Raw genomic sequence first — 23,757 nt, 5'->3', positions numbered from 1 at the left:
TGAGATACCAACTGACCCCTGGTTGCTCACCTGGGCATCTATTGCAGATTCCAAAGAAACTACCACTCACTCCGTTGGTTCCTGCAATGCTTCTCTTTTATTGATGCAAAGCTCAGTTGTAGCCTTGAGAGCTCCACCTATCAGTTGTCGCACATCCTTGGAGATTGACCTCAATGTGAACGTAGGTGTGATGTTGCTTAAATATCCTTCTTTTCAGGTGAGTACATGTGAGTTCTGCGTCCCATGACTCTAAAGCCATTGGCAGCCTTCTCCTCGGCCTCTGCCGGGAAGGTGACATTATTCCCCACTCCCTATTCATCTGGTTCCTTTGTACTCTGAATTGGTTGGTGCCACACTCTCATTTAATTTCCTTGGGGTAAAAGTATTTGAGCAGGTGTTAGAAGTGAGGCAGCCAGTAGTGCAGGTGGTGAGTTAGCACAGAGGAACGCTGCTGAAGCATGCTGCAGGGACCCCTGTGTGGCCTTGTCCTGTTCATTCGTCATCCTCTTCCTTATCATAATTGACTGAGAAGAAATCTCTTTCCTACTGCTCCACCTCCTCATTTATCTTCCTTCTCTGCTCCCTGTTGTTGTGATGAAGCTAAGAGTGTGTGAGCATTATCCACTTTGGATTAAGGAGATGGGAGGTGGTAGCTTGTGTCTATGTGGAGCATCATTAGGATGCCAGAACGACAATTTTGGCAAATGCCACCAATGTCGCCATCTCCCACAGTTGAAGTTTGGTTGGGAGTGAATGGTATGCTGTAAATAAGCTTTCAGATGACTTTAAACTGAGTATAACTTAAGCTGTCTGAACCCCTTTATATATACTAAAGTGCAATGTTTAGCTTTGTGTCTAATGTGAAAATAAGATCACTCTTGTACTTAATATCTGTAATCTTCAAAAAAAAGTGTTGCTGCAAAGCAGTTGTACGATGTTCACTTTCCTCTATTTACTGTACAGGTTCTCACTACAGTGATGAAAAAGATGAAGATAGGAATGTTGATGAAACACAGGAACATGAGATCCAAGGGGAGTGTGCAAGTGAGGGAACAATATCGAGTCGGCGAAGTAGTTTTGTAGAAGAAACTGACCGGGATTTTGAAATTCAACAGAAAATAAACAGATTAAATGCTGCTAAACAGAAGCTCAGACAATTGCAGGACCTTGTTGCCATGGTACAAGTAAGAACATACTTTTTTGCTATCCAGATGTACACAATGCTGAATGTCTACGCAAGTGGAAAAGTGTTGTATTTTTGCCCTCAGTTGCCGATGGATCCAACTGAAACATATACATACACAGCTTGCGAACAGCCTGTTGTGGTGAATGTCAGTTTGTGTCATAGCACAATACTGAGTAAATTTGCAAATTGATCCTTGGACCTGTGAGTTTACAGAGGAATTAACAAATTCCGCAAAGTCTTAATGTTTCACTGGTAACTAACTTCTCTCCAGTTTTCTCCTCTGCGCTTATCCTGAAAGTAGTGAATCATGCCGAGGTACAGTCTCATGGGCACTTCTTCATGCATAACGTTAGATAGTGAGTGTCTGTATCGGAGCTGTGTCTGATTGTCTTTTTGCCTGCTGTTCACTGTACACCTTTTAGCAAGGGTCAACAGGATAAAGAAAGGCAACCTTAGCTGATTTAAAAAAAAATTCTCTCCTGTTGCCTAGGGATGCTGAGGAAATTGTAACAGCTATCCCACTGCCTTAGATCCAGGACAGAAATGGAGCTTTTGACACAGTAAGCTTGTGCAGTGTTTTTGTTCAAAAGAGCCATTTAGTCACATCCCACTCATTAGCTCACTCCCTATACCCTATTGATACTCTTTTTTTAACCAACTATCTAATTTCCTTAAAGAATTTATACACAGCTTCAAAAAAGATGTGGCAGATAATTCTGACGATCTTATGTAAAAAAAAAAAATTCTAATTTCTGTGATTATCTTAAATTTGAATCGTTTGTAACCATCATGCTGACCAGTGGTATTAATTATTCCTATTTGCCTCTTCTTGATAATCATCTTTTCCAGAAACTCCCAAATCATCAAGTTCTACATAACCCTGGTTTCCACTATCCTTCCATAATACATAGATTCAAATAAAGGACTCCACCAACAGAGTAGTTACAGCCAGCTTTGTTATTTGTATTTGTAGACACAATAATAAACTGCTGGAAACACTCAGCAGGGCAGTGAGCATCTATGGGAAGAATAAACTAGTTCATGTTTCAGGTGAAGAACAAGAAATAGGAGCAGAAGTCGGCCCTTTGGCCCCTCGAGCCTGCTCTGCCATTCAATAAGATCTTGGTTGATCTGATCTTGGCCTCCATTCCACTTCCCCGCCCACTCCCCATAACCGTTGACTCCCTCATCATTCAAAAATCGCGCTCTCTCTCTCTCCACCTTAAATATATTCAAAGACCCTGCCTCCACAGCTCTCTGGGATAGAGAATTCCAAAAATTCACGACCCTCTGAGAAGAAATTCCTCCTCATTTCAGTTGTAACTGGGCAACCCCTTATTCTGAAGTTATGCCCCCAAGTTCTCGATTCCCCCACGAGGGGAAACATTCTCTCTGCATCTACTCTGTCAAGCCCCCTCAGAATCTTGTATGTTTCAATAAGATTACCTCTGAGTCTTCTAAACTCCAATGAGTATCGGTCCAACCTGCTCAACCTTTCTTCATATGACTACCCCTTCATCTCAGAATCCATTATCAACTGTCTCTTTAAATCCCTCTCGCCAGCTCCTTCCACCCTCACTTCCAACAATAAATGCGAGGAGCTCATAGACTTCTTTGTCACTCGTATTGAAATCATCCGTTCAGCTGCCTCTGTCGCACTTCACCCTTCCCCATGCCCATCAAACCAAGCTTCCCCCAATGTTCCACCCCCACCCTAACTGAACCTGCATCTTCCTCTTTTCTCTCCATATCTCCTCATGCTCTCTTCAAGCTCATCTTATCCATGAGCCCTACCTCCTGCTCTGCTGACCTTAATCCCACAAAACTGATGATCACCCAACTTCCTTTCCTGGCCCCCATGTTAGCTGATATTGTGAACGGTTCTCTCTCCCGTCGGGCACTGTTCCAAATCTGTGTCTATCTTGCCTGTAATACCATGTTTGAACCTCTCCAATCAAGTTTCCACCCCTGCGACAGTGGTGGAACAGCCCTAATTAAAGTCACACATGACATCCAAGGTGACCATGGTGCACTAACCCTCTTCAACCATCACAACCTCTGCAGCCTTTGACGTGGTCATCCACACCATCCTCTTCCAACGACTCTTCATTGTCCAGCTGAGTGGGACTGCCCTTGCCTGGTTCCACTTTTACCAATCCAGCCTTAGCCAGAGCATCTATGGCAATGGCTTCTTTTCCCGTCCGCACTGTTATCGATGGAGTTCCCAAAGGATCGATCTTCGGTCCCCTCCTATTTCTCATCTATATGTTGCCCCTCAGCGACATCATCGACGTCTGGTTCCATTCTACTTTGTCTCATTCGATCCCTCTTTTGCCTTTGCATTGCCGGACTACTTGTCCGACAGCCACTTCTGGATGAGTCGAAATTTCCTACAATTAAATATAGGGAAGGCCAAAGCCATGGTCTTCGGCCCCTGTTGCAACATCCATTCTCTTGCCATAGATTACATCCCCGTTCCCGGCCACTGTCTGAGGCTGGTGCAGACCTGGGTGAGCTGAGCTTCTGACCCGATATTCTCTCCATTATAAAGGCCTCCATAACATCGCCTGCCTCAGCCATCTGCTCCTGAAATGCTTATTCATGCTTTTGTTACCCATGTTTTACCTAGCTTTTAGTAACCCCATCTAATATCTCCTCCTTTAGCTCGTGGCAATCTTTCTGATTACGCTCCTGTGAAGCGCTTTTGGACATTTTCCTGTATAAATGCAAGTCATTGTTATAACTTCTAACAACAGTTCTATGCCTGAAACATTGGGCCCAAGTTTCCACAAGAAAAAAAACGGGCGCCCCTCCGAGCTGGGCGCCCGTTTTTCGCGCCTAAAACGGCGCCTAAAAAAATCCTCGGTATTCTCCACCTACTTACAGGTCCTCTGGCCCTCGGCGCAGCCAGCACGAGCTGTGGGGGGGGGCGGAGCCAGGTCCCGGCGCTGAAAACAGTGCCGGGACCTCTGCACATGCGCGCTACAGTCGGCACGCAAGTGCAGTACCTCCAGGCGCCGAACTGTGTGGGAGGGGCCCGAAGCACGCAGCCCCAAGCCCTGGCTGAATGGCCTCACTGGGGCTGCGTGAATAAGGCTCCTTCTACGGCCAGCTCCTGCTCCCCGCCCCCGACAAGACCCGACACCCGCCGCCCCCCCCCGCCGACCAGACCTGACCTGACACCCGCTCTCCCCCCACTGACCCAACCCAACCCGACCCGCGCTCCTCTTCCCCGACTCACCCCCCCCCCCCCCCCCCCCCGGACCCGACTCCCGGACTGGATCCGATCCGACCTGACCTCTCCCTTCGCTCCCCCCCTGCTCTCTCTCTCTCCCCCCTTCCCTCCCTCCCTCCCTCCCTCCCTCCCTCCCTCCCTCCCTCACTCCCCTCTCTCTCTCCCTCCCTCCCTCACTCCCCTCTCTCTCTCCCTCCCTCCCTCCCTCCCCTCCCTCTATCTCTCCCTCCCTCCCTCCCTCCCTCCCCTCCCTCTATCTCTCCCTCCCTCTATCTCTCCCTCCCTCTCTCTCTCTCGCTCTCTCCCCCTCCCTCCCCCCCTCTCTCTCCCTCCCCCCCTCTCTCTCCCTCCCCCCCTCTCTCTCCCTCTCCCCCTCTCTCTCCCCCCCTCTCTCTCTCTCTCTCTCCCCTTCCCGCTCAGCGACACGAACGGCTTTCTCCCCCCCGCCCCCCCCTCCCGCTCAGCGGCACGAACGGCTGCAGAATTCTCCCTGGCTGAAGCACTTTCACACAGGTAGGAAGATGGTTTATTTAATCTTTTCTTGGCTTATAAATGTTTATTCAGGTTGGATTTATTTGTATAATATTTGTAGAAGTATGAATAAGGATTTATTGTCGAATTTAATGAGTTCCCTTTCCCCCCCCTCCCCCCCACCTCTTTCTGGACGCCTAATTTGTAACCTGCGCCTGATTTTTTAACGGGTTTTTTCAGTTCTACAAAAATCTTCACTGGCTCCATTCTACTTTAGTTTGGAGTACATTTTCACTGTGGAAACTTTCAAATCAGGCGTCAGTGGCCGGACACGCCCCCTTTTGAAGAAAAAATTCTGTTCTAAACGAGAACTATTCTACCTGACTAGAACTGCAGAAAAAAAAATGTGGAGAATTGCGATTTCTAAAATAGTCCGTTCTCCACCAGTTGCTCCTAAAAGTCAGGCGCGAATCATGTGGAAACTTGGGCCCATTAACTCATCTGTTTTCTCAATGGATGCTGACTGATGATCTGTGTGTTGTTAGCATTTTCTGCTTTTGTTTCAGATTTCCAGCAGCTGCAGTTTTTGCTTTTTGTTTTCCTTGTATTCTCAGCTGCCTTCTCATTTTATTGGCCTCTCGCAACTTAATTGCCTCTCGCTTGTACAATGTATTTAAATCACCACTGTTAGCATAAGCAAGTAGCCAATTCAAACAGATGCAAGACTTCCAAAATGTAAAAGTTCACCCAACAGCCAGTACTTTTATACCTAATAGCCAGCTTTTTAATCAAATTAAACCAGCCCAGTTGGTGCTTACAAAAAAAGTTAAGTTTACTCATCAAAAGATGTAATTTAGTACTTAACTGCTCATTCTGTTGCCCTGTACTCGAGGCAGTTATCCATTGTTTAGCTGATGAGGAAACTTGGGTTGCCTGCTACTAGAAGATATTACTTGGAAGTTCAGTTCCAACAACACAAGCTCATGTTAGCTCGGCTCTAGTGCCTACCATAATTGAGTTGGAGTGTGGCAAGTTGAAGTAATGCAATTCAAAATGGTTTTACCACCATTCATAAGGTTGATTTGCGTTATGCTGTTGTCTGGAGAATAGTTGCAACGTACTCACATTTAATAGTGAGTTACGCTGCTTGTGCAGAGCTCCTAGTATCTGTAGTCAAAATAGCAAGGGTTCAAACCACCACTCCTCAATTGTCTAACTGTCAACTCAAGTTGATCCTCACTGGGTGGGAGGTGAAAAATGGAATCTCTTTGGGGTTAAGATAGCTCCAAGAGGACATGAGTGGCAGTGGAAGTTTGGAGCAAAGTCAACTGTCTGTGGCAGACTTGATAATCCATTATTTAAGTCAAGTAGGTTCACAAGAATCCAGGGCCAGACAGCCTAGGTCACGAATGGAATCTAGAAGGTTAGACCTGTCACTAAGGGCTGGGATTCTTCCTATTTTGCTTCAGATAACCCTGCAGGTTTAAACCATAAGGGATAGTGTGCAAAGGCTTCACAAGCAACAGTGATTTGAACGAATAAACACTGCAGTTTTAACTAGTTCGATTCCATCAGTACTATTGTACACATTTGGGAATGCTTTAAGGCTTGGTTCTGCCAATTTGCACCTCAGCTTTCTGGACTTGGGTAAGTGGGATATATTTGTATAAAGAGAGGGTATGTACTCCATAAACGGCGCAAGGAAATACCGAACATAATTGGTGTAGATTTCTCAGTTGTTTGAATTAAAGCCTCTTGGATATAGTGAGTGGTTTCTACATGTATTGGACACCTGGGTGCTCAAAAAATGAATAATATAACCTACTACGCCACGTAATCATAAGAATGTAGATCCCCTCTCCACCTTCCTGGTGTTTCTATATGTGTCGCTGAGCCAATAGGAAGGTGGTCATCAAATATACAGTCTGCTTCAGACAAAATTCAAGGATGAGTCAACTAGTGCATTTCCAGTACATGGAACAGTTCAAACGCTGCATTGTCAGAAACCTGGGAATGAACACTGTTTTCCCCATAATTGGTATGGTTCCCTGTGGAAATGGGAGGGAATAAATTTGACTTAACTTGTTTGAGACTGTGATGCATCCAATCATTCTATTTGCAGGAAGTCCCAGATGAAACTGGTGTTGATATTTCTAACTTCCCTGACTTTTCATTAACTGAGGAAGATCAGCACAGACAGCAAGCAAACAATACTAGAACAAGTCCATCCAGAAGTTTAAAAGAAGTGGCCCTGGATGAAAAAGAACGGTAAGAATTTTTTTTCAAGTGAGTCAGTGTTAGTGCTCAAAATAATGGCAAACCTTTTAGTATCTGCCCTCGGATCAATTGTGCCAGATTGGCTCATTTGGTAGCACTGTTATCTTTGCAATTAGAAGATTGTGGGTTTGATTTTTGTATGTGAGTTTGAGCTCAGAATTCTTGCTGATGCTCCAGTGTAATACTGAGATATTGCTGCATTGTCAAATGTGCTGCTCTTTGGATGAGACATTCAACTAAGGCTCATTTGCATGCTGTGTTAATTCAACTTGGCATCTCATATTAGAAGAAGAGAAAAATATTTTTTTGGGTGTCCTAGCAACATTTCTGCCTCTGCCAATATAAAAGAATATAACAAGAATTAGGAGCAGGAGTGGGCCATAAGGCCCTTCAAGCCTGCTCCACCATTCAATAAGATCATGGCTGATCTTCGATCTCAACTCCACTTTCCCGCCCGATCCATATATCCCTTGATTCCCCGACAGTCCAAAAATCTATCTCGGCATTGAATATACTCAACAACTCAGCATCCACAGCCCTTTTGGTTAGATAACTCCAAAGATTCACAACCCTCTGAGTGAAGAAATTCTTCCTCGTCTCAGTCTTAGTTGGCCGACCCCTTATCCTGATACTATGTCCCCTGGTTCTAGACTCTCCAGCCAGGGGAAACAACCTCTCACCATCTACCCTGTTAGCTTCCCTCAGAATCTTATATGTTTCAATGAGATCACCTCTCATTCTTCTAAACTGAAGAGAGTATAGGCTCAATCTACTCAATCTCTCCTCATAGGATAACCCTCTCATCCCAGGAATCAATCGAGTGAATCTTTGTTGCACTGCCTCGAAGGCAAGTATATCCTTCCTCCGATAAGGAGGCCAAAACTGTGCACAATACTCCAGGTGTGGTCTCACCAAAGCCCTGTACAATTATAATGAGACTTCCTTACTCTTGCACTTCAACCTACTTGCAATAAAGGTTAACATGCCATTTGCCTTCCTGGATGCTAACTTTCTGTGTTTGCTGCACAAAAGCACCAAAATCTCTTTGAACACCAACATTTAATAGTTTCTCACCATTTTAAAAAAAATACACTTTTTCTATTCTTTCTACCAAAGTGAATAACCTTACATTTATCCACATTTTCTCCATCTGTCACCTTATTGCCCACTCACTTAACCTATCTTTTACCCCTTGCAGATTCCATGTCCTCCTCACAGCTTATTTTACCACTTAGCTTTGTATTGTCAACAAACTTGGATACATTGCACTCGGTCTCTTCATCTAAGTCATGAATATAGATTGTAACTAGCTGAGGCCTAACCACTGAGCCTTGTGGCACCCCCCTAGTTACAGCCTGCCAATCAGAAAATTACCTGTTTATCCCTACTCTCTGCTTTCTGTCAGTTAACCAATCCTCTTTCCATGCTAATATATTACCCCCGACCCCATGAGCCCTTCTCTTGCGTAGAAACCTCTTATGTGGCACCATATCGAATGCCTTTTGGAAATCCAAATATACTACATCCACTGGTTCCCCTTTATCTACCCTGCTAGTTACATCCTCAGAAAGCTCTTTAAAAAAATTGTCAGATACGATTTTCCTTTCATAAAACGATATTATGATTTTATAAGTGTCCTATTATTACTTCCTTAATAGATTCCAGCATTTTCCTGGCAACTGATGTCAGGCTCACTGCTGAGATGAGAGTACCCTGTTTTCTCTCTCTCTCCCTTGAATAGCGAGTTACATTTTCTAGCTTCCAATCCGCTGGGACCGCCCCAGTATCCAGGAAATTTTAATAGATTACAACCAATGCATCCACTATCTCTGCAGCCACTTATTTTAAGACCCTAGGATGTAAGCCATCGGGTCCAGGGGGCTTGTCTGCCTTTAGTCCCATTATTTTACCGAGTACTACTTTATTAGTGATAGTGATGGTATTAAGTTTCTCCCTCCCTATAACCTTGATTATCCACTATTGGGATGTTTTTAGTGTCTTCTACCGTGAAGGCAGATACAAAATATTTGTTCAATGTCTCTGCCATTTCCCTGTTCTCCATTATTAATTCCTCAGTCTCATCCTCTAGGGGACCAACATTTACTTGAACCACTCTTTTCCTTTTTATGCACCTGTAGAAACTCATACTATCTGTTTTTATATTTTGTGCTAGTTTACTTTCATAATTTATCTTCCCTCCCTTTATCATTTTTTTTTAGTTGTTCTTTGGTGGCTTTTAAAAGTTTCCCAATCCTCTGGCCTCCCACTAGTCTTGGCCACATTGTATGCCCTTGTTTTCAATTTGATACTGTTAAGTATGGAAGAACGCCACAAGACTGAGTACTGTGAGCTAAAACTGATGTAACCATCCAGCTTGTTGGCCACGAAGTACTGGTCGAGGCGCTCAACGAAGGTTTCCCAATCATCACCCTCTACAAATCTCTCTAAAATACCAACGGCAGCCATGACTGCGTGAAAGTTCGTAATCTGTTACTCGTCGCCAATTATTAAGTATGGAAGAACTCCATAAGATGGAGTACTGTGAGCTAAAACTGATGTGACCTTCGTCTCTTTAGAGTTCCTAAGCAGCATGGCAGACAATCTTTTATACTCCCTTGCACGAGGTGTGCAGGTGACCCTTGGGCCGCCAACAATTGCGCCCTCTGGTGGCAAGTCTTACACAGTTACAATGTTTACATACATAACAGATACCATCCCTTATTTCCTTTGTTAGCCACGAATAGTTATCCCTTCTCTTAGTCTTTCCTTCTCATTGGGATATATTTTTGTTGCGAGTTATGTAATATCTCCTTAAATGTCTGCCACTGCTCATCAACTGTCTCATACTTTAATCTATTTTCCCAGTCCACTTTAGACAACTCTCCCCTCATACCTTTATTTAAGCTTAGGACACTGGTTTGAGCTGCACCTTTCTCACCCTCCAACTGAATTTGAAATTCGACCATGTTATGATCACTCATTCCTAGAGGATCCTTTACTAGGAGATCATTTATTAATCCTTCCTTCCACACCACTCTTTGAGCCACGCATTTAACACTCTGATCTGCTTTTCCCTATGCCAGTTTGTGTGTGGCTGAGCTAACAATCCAGAGTTGATTACCGTTGAGGTTCTGCTTTTTAATTTGGATGCTCTTCATCATAGGCAGTCCCTCGAAGTCGAGGAAGACTTGCTTCCACTCTAAAAGTGACTTCTTGGGTGACTGAACAGTCCAATACGGGAATTACAGTCTCTTGTCACAGGTGGGACAGACAGTCGTTGAAGGAAAGGGTGGGTGGGGAGTCTGTTTTGCTGCACGCTCCTTCCGTTGCCTGCGCTTGCTTTCTGCGTACTCTCGGCGACGAGACTCGAGGTGCTCAGCGCCCTCCTGGATGCTCTTCCTCCAATTCGGGCGGTCTTTGGCCAGGGACTCCCAGGTGTTGGTGGAGATGTTGCATTTTTATCAAGGACGCTTTGAGGGTGTCCTTGAAATGTTTACTCTGCTCATCTGGGGCTCGCTTGCCCTGTAGGAGTTCCGAGTAGAGCGCTTGCTTTGGGAGTCTTGTGTCAGGCATGTGAACAATGTGGCTCTCCCAACGAAGCTGGTCGAGTGTGGTCAGTGCTTCGATGCTGGGGATGTTGGCTTTATTGAGGACACTAACATTGGTGTGTCTGTCCTCCTAGGGGATTTGCTCCTCAAACTCTCTCAGCAGTACCTTAATTCCTAGTTCTACCTATGTCATTTGTCCCCACATGGACCATGACAACTGGATCCTCCCTGTCCCATTCCAAATTCTTCTCCAGCTGCGAGGAGATATCCTTAACCCTGGCCCAGGGCAGGCAATACAGCTATCGGAACTCCTGGTCGCGGCTGCAGAGAACCGTGTATCTCCCCCTGACTATGTTGTCCCCTACTATTTCTTTTCACTCCCTCCACTTGAATGGCCTCCTGTACCATGGTGCCACGGTCAGTTTGCTCATCAACCCTGCCGAATTTGCCCTCATACAAACATTCAGCAACAACCTCAAATCAGTTGGATAAGGGCAAAGGCCACGGCTCTTCCAGCAATGCACCTGGGGTCCCCTTACCTGCCTGAGTTGTAGTCAAACCCTCCTGTCTCTGACCACTAACCAGACATGTACCACTACCTAACCTGAGGGATATGGCTGCCTCCTGAATCAAAGTGTCTGGGTAACACTTCCCCCTCCCTGATGCCTTGGAATATCAGCACCTCGGATTCTAGCTCGACAACTCTGTGCTGAAGTTCCCCGAGATGCAGACACTTACTATAGACGTGGTCGTCTAGGATCGCAATGTTCTCCACAAACTCCCACATGCTGCAGTTGCGGCGCATCACCTGCACTGCCATCCCTTTATAACCTTGTTTTATTTATTTCGTTAATTAAAAAATGTTGTATTTAATTAACTTAGCTTATAGTTAAGTTTTTAACTAATTACTAGATCTAATTTAAGTTCTAGGTAGATTAAATTATTTACCTGTAACGCAAAGCACAAGTATTGGAGGCAAAAAACAGCACCTCCTTTCCCCTCTGCTCTGAATTCTCACTCTCCAAATTCCCAAGTTTAACACTCTGTTTATAAACACTCCGTTTAAGATCACTCTGTGCTTAGGAACAGGCGTAGGTCATTTAGCCTCGCGGGCCTGTTCCGCCATTCAATGAGATCATGGCTGATCTGCGATCTAACTCCATGTACCCACTTTTGGCTCATATCCCTTAATACCTTTGGTTATCAAAAATCTATCAGTCTCTGATTTAAAATTAACAATTGGTCTATCTTCAATTGCCATTTGTGCAAGAGAGTTCCAAACTTCTATTATCCTTTGCGTGGAAGAATATTTCCTAATTTCACTCCTGAAAGATCTGGCTCTAATTTTTAGACTGCACCCTCGTCCTGGACTCCCCCACCAGCGGAAATAGTTTCTCTATCTACCTTTTCCATTCCCCTTAATATCTGGAAAATTTCAATCAAATGACCCCTTAACTTTCTAAATTCTAGGGAATATAACTCCAGTTTATGGAATCTCTCCTTGTAATTTAACCCTTGGAGTCTAGGTATTATTCTGGTAAATCTACGCCACACACCCTCCAAGGCCAATATATCCTTCCTTGGGTGCCCAAAACTGCTCACAGTACTCCCACGTGTCGTCTAACCAGGACTTTGTATAGCTGCAGTATAACTTTTACCCCCTTGTATTCTAATCTCGGGACTGACATATCAAGAAAGACTAGATCAACTGGGCTTGTATTCACTGGAGTTCAGAAGAATGAGAGGGGATCTCATAGAAACGTTTAAAATTCTGACAGGTTTAGACAGGTTAGATGCAGGAAGAATGTTCCCAATGTTGGGGAAGTCCAGAACCAGGAGTCACAGTCTAAGGATAAGGGGTAAGCCATTTAGGACCAAGATGAGGAGAAACATCTTCACCCAGAGAGTGGTGAACCTGTGGAATTCTCTACCACAGGAAGTTGTTGAGGCCAATTCACTAAATATATTCAAAAAGGAGTTCGATGTAGTCCTGACTACTAGGGGGATCAAGGGGTATGGCGAGAAAGCAGGAATGGGGTACTGAAGTTGCATGTTCAGCCATGAATTCATTGAATGGCGGTGCAGGCTCGAAGGGCCGAATGGCCGACTTCTGCACCTATTTTCTATGTTCTATGTAAAGGCCAGCATTCCATTATTAGTCTTTTTGCTTATTTTCTGTACCTGTTCATGACATTTTAATGATCTATGTACCTGAACCCCCAAGTCTCTTTGGACCTCCGTTTTTAGCTTTTCACCATTTAGAAAGTACTCTGCTCTATCCTTTTTAGATCTGAAGTAGATGACCTCACATTTGCCTTCATTGTAATCCATTTGCCACAGTTTTGCCCGTTCATTTAATCTATCGATATCCCTTTGTAATTTTATGCTTTCATCGACAATGCCACCTATCTTTGTGTCATCGACAAATTTTGGATACATGGCTTTCTATGCCATCCTCTTAAGTTGTTAATAAATACAATGAATAGTTGAGGCCCCAACACAGATGCCTGCAGGATACCACTCATCACATCCTGCCAACTAGTGTACCTACCCCATTATTCCTACTCTCTGTCTCCTGCCACTTAACCAATTTCCTAACCAGGTCAATAATTTGCCTTCAATTCCATGGGCTTCGACCTTAGTTAATGGTCTCATATGTGGGACTTTATCAAATGCCTTTTGGAAGTCCATATAAATAATATCCATAGACATTCCCCTGTCCACTACTTTAGTCACATCCTCAAAAAATTCAATCAGGTTTGTCAGGCATGACCTACCTTTCACAAATCCATGCTGGCTCTCTCTGATCAACGGAACATTTTCGAGTTGTTCAGCCACCCCATCCTTAATTATAGACTTTAGTAATTTTCCGACAACAGATGTTCGGATAGCTTAACATGAAAACAGGTTGACAGGCCAGTCCATCTCATTGATGATGTGTGCAAAACAGCTGTGTGTTAGTCACTATCTATCTATAGGTTTTGAATCTGTTTTCATTCAGTAGGGAAATACATTTTTTTTTAAAGTGGCAGTTATTCCATATTGGTTTCTTCTGAATGCAAGGAATTTACAAACACCTGTTGATCTGCAGACTTTTCTTGTCAACAGCAATTAATATCAGGTTTATTTATAGCAATTGGATTTTGTGGCCTTAAAAGGAGACATGACTCCTTCATAGCAGAGTCATCCATTGTGTATTAAATTGCTCCGGTATTAAAGGTCGGGGTGACGGCGAACTGTCAGCTTTCGCCGTCAACCCGCCTTTGAAACAGAAAATAACTTCAGGATTTGGTACATGCCCATGTGGAATTCCTAAAGTTGTGGTCGGTCATTGACAGCTCTGAAACAGGCTGTGCTGTGCTTTCTCTCCCTCCACCTTCCCCGCAGAGCTGGCAATCTGTGTAATCAGAGAAACTTTTTTAAAACTTCAGCTCTTCCACAGTAAGTACGCTGTTAAATTCCCCACTCAAAGTTAGATCCAAAGGGATGAGATATAACTGGGGTTTTAACAGCGTTATTGCTGCTAAACAAATGTTAAGGGCCTGGAAAACTAATTTTAAGTTTGTGCAATGTGAAATTTTGCCATTTTGATTTAAAAAAAAAAAAAAAAAAAATTTTTAGGAAACTTTTTATTTGTCCATCTTTATTTCAGGTTTGCCTTTTTCCCCCATGCAAGAACCTCAATCTTTGTTTTGCTCTCTCTATTTCAAAAAGTTATAATTTTACTCATTTCCTTGTTGGCTCCTGATTGGCTGCTGAGACTGCTTGTTGACTTCACAACAGCTCACACGAGGGGATCTCCACTATAGTTGGTTGATTTGAATTGAAGGTAGAAAAACCCAAAGTTCTTGACACAGGGATCGCGAGATCCTTGTGCGAAGCATACTTCGGGGCCAGCAGCGAATGTCTTTGCTTCACTCCTGACCGCAAATTCCAGGCCACTATATTTTTCTCCAATTATTTTTTTTAAAAGCATATAAATTTGTGTTGAGCAACATCGCGGGAGATCTAGCAACAAAATAACTAAGTAATTCTTATGAAGTATTTTGAGATGTTTAGTCAAATAAGGCCCTGATTGGCACGGGCTAGTTGTAAATGCAGATTTTGAGTGAGGCACAGCAGCACAAGTCGTCTTGGATAACCCTTGCCACTGGACCAAGACCGAGCTCTGTCAAGCCCGTGTGGTGGCTGGTGTGCAAGGGCCACCACACATTAAAAAAATCCACGTACAGGCATCTTCCACCCTACAGGGTGTAGTTCAGAACCTGGAATATTCGGTCCTTCATTGAAACACTTGTGAACTCAACCTTTTTTGGCGTGGAAGCAAGTCATCCTCGTTTCGAGGGACCACTTATGATGATGGTGATATAGGGGCTGAAATTGCGGTCGGAGGCTTCCCGCGGGCAATTGCCTCCGACCTGAAACATTTCTATGAAATTACCTGGTGGTCTGGGGGGAGTGTGGGATTCCATTGGGGAGGCCATCTCTTCCCGCGCTGTGAAGCGTGCTCCCGTCCTCGAGGTTCCCATGCAGAAGGTGCTCAGCCAATCAGGTACAGTATTCCAAGCTTTCTCATTAATAGCAATGAGAACTCTGTATCTACAAGTTCTCATTGCTATTAGTGAGAAAAAAAACAAACACTAAACACATAAAAAATAAAAAACACACCTCACATAATTAAAATTAATTGAAATTAAAGTTAATAAATATCTGAGATTTTTTTCCCCAAGTTTTTAAAGTTTTTTAAAAATAAATGAAAATAAAAATAAATGTATCGTAGTGGGCAAGGTTTTTTTTAAATAGATAATGTGTTTTTAAAATTTAATTTATATTTTTGTATGTTTTTAAACTCTTACGCCTGTAAAAGTAGGCTATACCCCTGCTTTTATCAGGTGCAAGAATTTTGAGGACATTTGCTGGGCAAGATATGGGTAAGTATTGCAATCTTGCCCTTGCAAATGTCCTCGCACCTGATATGCGTTTGCTTGACGGATCACATTGTGGGCTGAAAACCAGCTTTTGCGATGCCTTCCTGGGTCTGTAGACACTCATTATGGACCCAGGGAAGCTGTGATTTCCAGCCAAGTGTATTGTAAGAGAGAATTAAACTGAAGTGCAAGAAAAACAAACCAATGAAGAACTTTTTTTCTTTTTTGAGGCTAGTTTTCCCTTCCTGCAAGTGCTTCATCTCATTGATGTTGTTTTAAAAAATAGTATTTGGATATGTTCAGTGTAGAAAAGAACGATGAAGAGCAGTAACCAATGCATGCAGTATTATGGACCCAGGAGTTAAAATAATCATAGAAACGTACAGCACAGAAGGAGTCCATTCGGCCCATCGTGCCTGTGCTGGTTCTTTAAAGAGCAGTCGTGTTTAGTCTCGCCTGCCCGCTTTTTGTTCATAGCCCTGTAAGTTCCTCATCCTCATGTACCTCCCTTTTAAAATTATTTCTAGAATCAGCTTCCACCACCTTTTCAGGTAGAGCATTCCAGATCCCCACAACTCTGAATGAAAACATTTCTCTTCATCTCCCTTTTGGATTTGCTTATGATTTTAAATCTATGACCTCCAGTTGCTGACCCACTCAACAGAGGAAATCATTTTTTTCGACCTGCTCTATCAAAATCATCTCATCTTGAAAACCTCTTTTAGGTCACCTCTTAACCTATATTCCGAAGAGAACAGTCTAACTTTTCCAACCTATCCAAGTAACTGTAGTCTCTTATCTCTGTTTCCCCTGGATGGAGAGTCCAGAACTAGAGGGCGTAGCCTTACGAAAGGGATCGGTCTTTTAAGACTGAGATAAGGAGGAATTTCTTCACTGAGTGTTGTGAATCTTTGGAATTCTCAGCCCCAAAGGGTTATGGATCCTCAGTCGTTGAGTACATTCGGGTAATCAAGGAATATGGGGATCGGACAGGAAAGTGATGTTGAGGTCGAAGATCAGCCGTGATCTTGCTGAATGGCAGAGCAGGCTCAAGGGGCTGTGTGGCCTGCTCCTGCTCTTAATTCTTATGTTCTTATGTTTCTTATGTTAACATCCTGGTAAACCTCTCTGTAACCTTTCTAAGGCCGTTACATCTTTCCTGAAGTGTGGTGCCCAGAATTGTCCACAATACTCCAGCTGAGGCCCAACCAGTGATTTTATAATGTTCTAGCAGAGCCTCTTTGCTTTTACATTCTATTCTTATATTTATAAACCCAAGCAACCTGTATGCATTTTTAATCACCTTATCAGCTTGCCCTGTCACCTTTAAGGATTTGTATATATGGATAGCAAGGTTCTCTACTCTTTTCAAAACCGTGCCATTTATAGTTACATATCTTTCCATATTAGTCCTCCCAAAGTGCATCACTTCTGACTACTAGGGGGATCAAGGGGTATGGCGAGAAAGCAGGAATGGGGTACTGAAGTTGCATGTTCAGCCATGAACTCATTGAATGGCGGTGCAGGCTCGAAGGGCCGAATGGCCTACTTCTGCACCTATTTTCTATGTTTCTATGTTTCATACTCCTCTACATTGAACTCCATCTGCCATGCTTTTGCCCATTTTAGTATCCTGTCTGTCATCCTGAAGCCGACAACTATCCCCATCACGATCTACCACTTCGCCAAGTTTCGTATCATCTGCAAACTTTTTAATGCTGCTCCCTATATCCGAGTCTGTCGTTTATAAAAATTTAAGAGTAATGAACTGAAAACTGACCCTTGAGGAACACCACTGCAAATCACCTTCCAGTCTGAAAAACATCCATCCACCACCACTCTTTGCTTCCTGTCACTGAGCCAATTTTGTATCCATACCACCACTTTCCCCTTAATTCCATGCGCTTCGATCTTCTTAATAAGCCTCCTGTGTGGCACTTTGTCAAATGACTTCTGAAAGTCCATACATCAGCATCTACTGCACTACTTTGATCAACCTTCTCTGTTAACCTCATCAAAGAAATTAATCAAGTTATTTAGACACTATTTTCCTTTAACAAATCCATGCTGGCTCTCCTTGATTAACCCATGCCTTTCCAAATGAAACTTTATTTTGTTCCTGATAATGGTTTCCACTAACTTCCCCACCAATGATATTAAGCTGACTGGCCTCCAGTTTCATGGTTTATCCCTTTCCCCTTTCTTGAATAGTGGTATAACATTAGCAAACCTCCAGTCCACGAAGGGGTATAATGGATATGATCTTCACCGCGCGACTACTACAAGAGAAATGCAGGGAACAGCACCAACCCTTGTACATTGGCCGCCTTTGACCTCTCAAAAGCCTTTGACACTGTCAACCATGAGGGATTTTGGAGCATCCACCTCCGTTTTGGCTGCCCTCAAAAATTTGTCACAATTCTCCGTCTGCTCCACGATGACTTGCAAGCCGTGATCCTGACCAGTGGATCTAGCACAGACCCAATCCACATCCGGACCGGGGTCAAGCAAGGCTTGCATCATCGCACCAACGCTCTTTTCGATCTTCCTTGATGCAATGCTATATCTCACCCTTAGTGGAGCTAAATTATAGAACAGATGGGAATCTGTTCAACCTCCACTGATTCCAGGCCAGATCCAAGATCGTCCCATCCTCTTGTCATTGAACTACAGTACACAGATGATGCTTGCATCTGCGCACACTCGGAGGCCGAACTCCAAATCATCGTCGACACCTTCACCAAGGTGCACGAAAGCATAGGCTTTAGGCTAAACATCCGGAAGACAAAGATCCTCTATCCGCAACCTGATCCCGCCACACAGCACTGCCCCCCTCCCCCGATTATCAAAATCCATGACAAGGCCTTGGACAATGTGGACCATTTTCCATACCTCGGGAGCCTACTGTCAGTAAGAGCAGACGTTGACGACGAGGTCCAACACCACCTTCGATGCGCCAGCGCAGCCTTCGGTCGCCTGAGGAAGAGAGTGTTTGAAGACCAGGACCTCAAATCTGCCACCAAGCTCATCATCTACAGGGCAGTAGTGATACCCGCCCTCCTATATGGCTCAGAGATGTGGACTATATACGGCAGATATCTCAAAACACTGGAGAAGTACCACCAGCACTGCCTCCGCAAAATCCTGCAAATTCATTCGCAGGACAGACGCACCAAAGTCTGTGTTCTCGCTCAGGTCAACATCCCCAGCATCGAAGCATTGACCACGCTCAATCAGCTCCGTTGGGCGGGCCATATCGTCCGCATGCCCGACACGAGACTACCAAAACAAGCGCTCTGCACGGAGCTTCGACACGGTAAGCGAGCCCCAGGTGGGCAGAGGAAACTCTTCAATTACACCCTCAAAGCCTTCTTGATAATGTGCAACATCCCCATGGACTCCTGGGAATCCCTGCGTAGACAGCAGAAGGAGCGTGTGAAGGCTCTCCGCCCACCCTTTCCTTTAACCACTGTCTCCCCCACCTGTCACAGAGACTGTAGGTCCCGCATTGCACTCCTCAGTCACCTGAGAACTTATTTTTGAGTGGAAGCAAGTCATCCTCGACTCTGAGGGGCTGCCTGTGATCATGAGTTCTCCGGCACCACTACTGTATCCATTGAAGATTGAAAGATTGTGACCAATGCTGTTGCTATTTGTATTTTTGCTTCTTTCAGCAACCTAGGATGCATTCATAAGAACATAAGAAATAGGTGCAGGAGTAGGCCATTTGGCCCTTTGAGCCTGTTCCACCATTCAAAAAGATGACCTTGACTCCATTACTCCCATATCCCTGATTCCCTTCGTCTCCAAAAATCTATCACAGAAGCATAGAAATTTACAGCACGGAAGGAGGCTATTTCGGCCCATCGTGTCTGCACCGGCCGACCAAGAGCTATCCAGCCTAATCCCACTTTTAAGCTCTTGGTCCATAGGCCTGTAGGTTACGGCACTTTAAGTGCACATCCATTTATCTTTTAAATGTGGTGAGGGTTTCTGCCCCACCACCCTTTCAGGCAGTGAGTTACAGACCCCCACCACCCTCTGGGTGAAATAATTTCCCCTCATATCTCTTCTAAACCTCCCCCCAATTATTTCAAATCTATGCCCCCTGGTTGTTGACCTCTCTGCCAAGGGAAACAGGTCCTTCCTATCCACTCTATTCAGGCTCCTCATCATTTTATACACCTCAATCAGGCCTCTCCTTAGCTTCCTCTGTTCCAAAGAAATTCCTCATAGCCAAAATTCTCCAGTCCAGGCAACATTCTTGTAAATCTCCTCTGCACCCTTTCCAGTGCAATCACATCTTTCCTGTAATGTGGTGACCAGAACTGCACACAGTACTCCAGCTGTGGCCTAACCAGTGTTTTATTCAGTTCAAGGATAACCTCCTTGCTCTTGTATTCCATGCCTTGACTTCTAAATGTAAGTATTCCATATGCCTTCTGAACCAACTTATCTACTTATCGATCTGTGACTTGAATATATTCAAACGACTGAGCATCCGCAGGACTCTGGCTTGGAATATTCCAAAGATTCACAACCCTTCGAGTGAAGAAATTTCTGCTCATCCCTGTCCTAAATGTCCGACACATTATTCTGAGACTGTGACCCCGGTTATAGATTCCCCAGCCAGGGGAAACAGCCTCCCAGCATCTACCTTGCCAACCCCCTTAAGAACTTTATATATTTCAATAAGATCACCTTTCATTCTTATAAACTTGTGGGAATATAGACCGAGTCTATTCAATCTCCCTTCATAGGTCAATTCTCTCATCCTTGGAACTAGTGAACATTCATTGAACTCTCTCCGAGGCAATTATATCCTCCTATAGGTAAGGAGACCAAAACTGTAGACGGTACTCCAGGTGTGATCTCACCAAGCCCCTATATAATTGCAGTAAGATTTTTACTCTTGTACTTCAATCCCTTTGTAATAAAAGAGAACATACCATTTATGTTCCTAATTGCTTATTGTACCTAGGTCCCTCTGCATATCAACATTTGCCAGCCTCTCATCTTTTAAAAAAATATTTTGCTTTTATTTTTCCTACCAAAGTGGATAACTTCACATTTTTCCACGTTGTATTCCATCTGCCAAGTTTTTGCCCACTCACTTAACTTGTCTATATCCCTTTGCGTCCTCCCCACAGCTTTTCCGCTTAGTGTTGTATCATCAGCAAACTTGGACACATTCCATCTGGACCAGGTTATTTAGCAACATTTAATAAAGCTAATTTTTTATATTGTTTTCTCTCTCTATTGCTATCCTGTCCATAACTTCCCTCTCGTCTTTTAGTGTAACCTCACATCATCAGCTTCCTTTGTGAAGACAAATGCAAAGTACTCATTTAATACTTTAGCCATGTCCTCTGCCTCTATACGAAGATTTCATAGAATCTCACAAGTTTACAGCATGGAAGGAGGCCATTTCGGCCCATCGTGTCCATGTCGGTCAACAAGATGCTATCCAGCCTATTCCCACTTTCTAGCTCGAGGTCTGTAACCCTGCTCGTTACGGCACTTCAAGTGCACATCCAAGTACTTTTTAAATGTGGTGAGGGTTTCTGCCTCTAACTCCCCTTCAGGCATTGAGTTCTAGACTCCTACAACCCTCTGCGTGAAGAAATTTCCTCTCTAAACCTTCTACCAATTACTTTAAATTTATGCCCCCTGGTTGTTGACCCCTCTGCTAAGGGAAATAGGCCCTTTCTATCCACTATATCTAGACCCCTCATAATTTTAGACCCCTCAATGAGGTCACCCCTCAGCCTCCTGTTCCAAGGAAAACAAACCCAGCCTATCCAATCTGTCCTCCAAGCTAAAATTCTCCACTCCTAGCAACATCCTCGTAAATTTCCTCTGTACCCTCTCCAATGCAGTCATGTCCTTCCTGTAATGCGGTGACTAGAACTGCATGCAGTACTCCAGCTGTGGTCTAACCATTGTTTTATACAGTTCAAGCTCTTATATTCTATGCCTCGACTAATAAAGGCAAGCATTCCGTCTACCCTATCTACCTGGCCTGCTACCTTCAGGGATCTGTGGACATGCACTCCAAGGTTCCTTTGTTCCTCTACACTTCTCCGAGTTCTACCATTTATTGTATATTCCCTTTCCTTGTTTGCCCTCCCCAAATGCATGACCTCACACTTCTCTGAATCAAATTTCATTTGCCACTGTTTTGCCCACCTGACCAGTTATTGATATCTTCCTGCAGCCCGCAGCTTTCTTCTTCATTATCAATCACACAGCCGATTTTAGTATCATGTGCAAACTTGTTAATCATACCCCCTATAGAAAATAGGTGCAGGAGTAGGCCATTCAGCCCTTCGAACCTGCACCGCCATTCAATAAGATCATGGCTGATCATTCCCTCAGTACCCCTTTCCTGCTTTCTCTCCATACCCTTTGATCCCCTTAGCCGTAAGGGCAATATCTAACTCCCTCTTGAATGTATCCAATGAACTGGCATCAACAACACTCTGCGGCAGGGAATTCCATAGGTTGACAACTCTGTGAGTGAAGAAGTTTCTCCTCATCTCAGTCCTAAATGGCCTACCCCTTATCCTAAGATTATGTCCCTTGGTTCTGGACTTCCCCAACATCGGGAACATTCTTCCCGCATCTAACCTGTCTAGTCCCGTCAGAATCTTACACGTTTCTATGAGATCCCCTCTCATCCTTCTAAACTCCAGTGAATAAAGCCCCAATTGATCCAGTCTCTCCTCATATGTCAGTCCAGCCATCCCTGGAATCAGCCTGGTGAACCTTCGCTGCACTCCCTCAATAGCAAGAATGTCCTTCCTCAGATTAGGAGACCAAAACTGGACACAATATTCCACGTGAGGCCTTACTAAGGCCCTGTACAACTGCAGTAAGACCTCCCTGCTCCGATACTCAAATCCCCTAGCTATGAAGGCCAACATACCATTTGCCGCCTTCACCGCCTGCTGTACCTGCATTCCCACTTTTAGTGACTGATGAACCATGACACCCAGGTCTCGTTGCACCTCCCCTTTTCCTAATCTGCCGCCATCCAGATAATCTGCCTTTGTGTTTTTGTCCCCAAAATGGATAACCTCACATTTATCCACATTATACTGCATCTGCCATGCATTTGCCAACTCACCGAACCTGTCCCAGTTACCCTGCAGCCTCTTGGCGTCCTCCTCACAGCTCACACCGCCATCCAGTTTAGTGTCATCTGCAAACTTGGAGATATTACACTCAATTCCTTCATCTAAATCGTTAATGTATATTGTAAAGAGCTGGGGTCCCAGCACTGAGCCCTGCGGCACTCCACGAGTCACTGTCTGCCATTCTGAAAGTCGAGATCATTGATGTATACTACAAAAAGCAAGGGATCCAGCACTGAGCCCTGTGGAACCACACTGGAAACATCCTTCCAGTCACAGAAACACCCATCAACCATTACCCTTTGCTTCCTGCCTCCGAACTAATTTTGGATCCAACTTGCCACTTTGCCCTGGATCCAATGGACTTTTACTTTCGTGACCAATCTGCCATGTGGGACCTTATCAAAAGCTTTGCTAAAATCCATATACACTACATCATACACTTTGCCCTCATCGACCCTCCTGGTTACCTCCTCGAAAAATTCAAACAAGTTAGTCAGACACGACCTTCCCGTTACAAATTTCCTTTTGGGTCCTGAAAAGGTCCAACATTTTCCCTGGCTATAACTGCTCACACTTTATGGCCCAGAAATTGCGGTCAGAGGCTTCCTGCGGGCAGATGCCTCCAACCTGAAAAGTTTCTACGAATCTACCTGGTGGTGTCGGAGGTTCGGCAACTTCTGGTCCTGGGCCTCTACACGGAGGCCTGCGTAAAGGCCCACGCGTCCTTGGGATCACGTAGGCTGGCCAACCAATCCAAGTAGGAGTATTCCCATTCATACTTAGTGATTCCGTTTGTACAAGGCATTGATTTTCTTATCCTTGTTTTCAGATCCCTCGATGGCCTCACCCTCCCTATATCTGTAATCTCCGACAGCCCCACAACCCTCTGAGATATATGCACTCCTCTAATTCTGGCCACTTGAATATTCCCGATTTTAATTGCTCCACCATTGGTGGTCGAGCCTTCAGCTGC

The 23,757-nt window shown here is 44.3% G+C and overlaps 1 protein-coding gene across 6 annotated transcripts in view; it reads left to right on the top strand.

Annotated features, from left to right (window-relative positions):
- Positions 1-23,757, top strand: part of pcm1 (pericentriolar material 1) — a 280,791-nt gene that overhangs the window by 95,342 nt on the left and 161,692 nt on the right. For 5 of the 6 annotated variants that reach the window (XM_070869661.1, XM_070869689.1, XM_070869679.1 and 2 more), the window contains 2 exons: positions 964-1,184; positions 7,015-7,160. In XM_070869661.1, coding sequence (XP_070725762.1) covers positions 964-1,184; positions 7,015-7,160 — 367 coding nt within the window. The remainder of the gene's footprint in view (positions 1-963; positions 1,185-7,014; positions 7,161-23,757) is intronic. The other variant, XM_070869670.1, reaches the window with a different exon arrangement.

Source organism: Pristiophorus japonicus, chromosome 2 (genome assembly GCF_044704955.1).
Source record: "Pristiophorus japonicus isolate sPriJap1 chromosome 2, sPriJap1.hap1, whole genome shotgun sequence".
Lineage (NCBI taxonomy): Eukaryota > Metazoa > Chordata > Chondrichthyes > Pristiophoridae > Pristiophorus > Pristiophorus japonicus.
The sequence above is the reverse complement of the archived record's forward strand: the minus strand, read 5'-3'. Positions and strand labels throughout refer to the sequence as shown.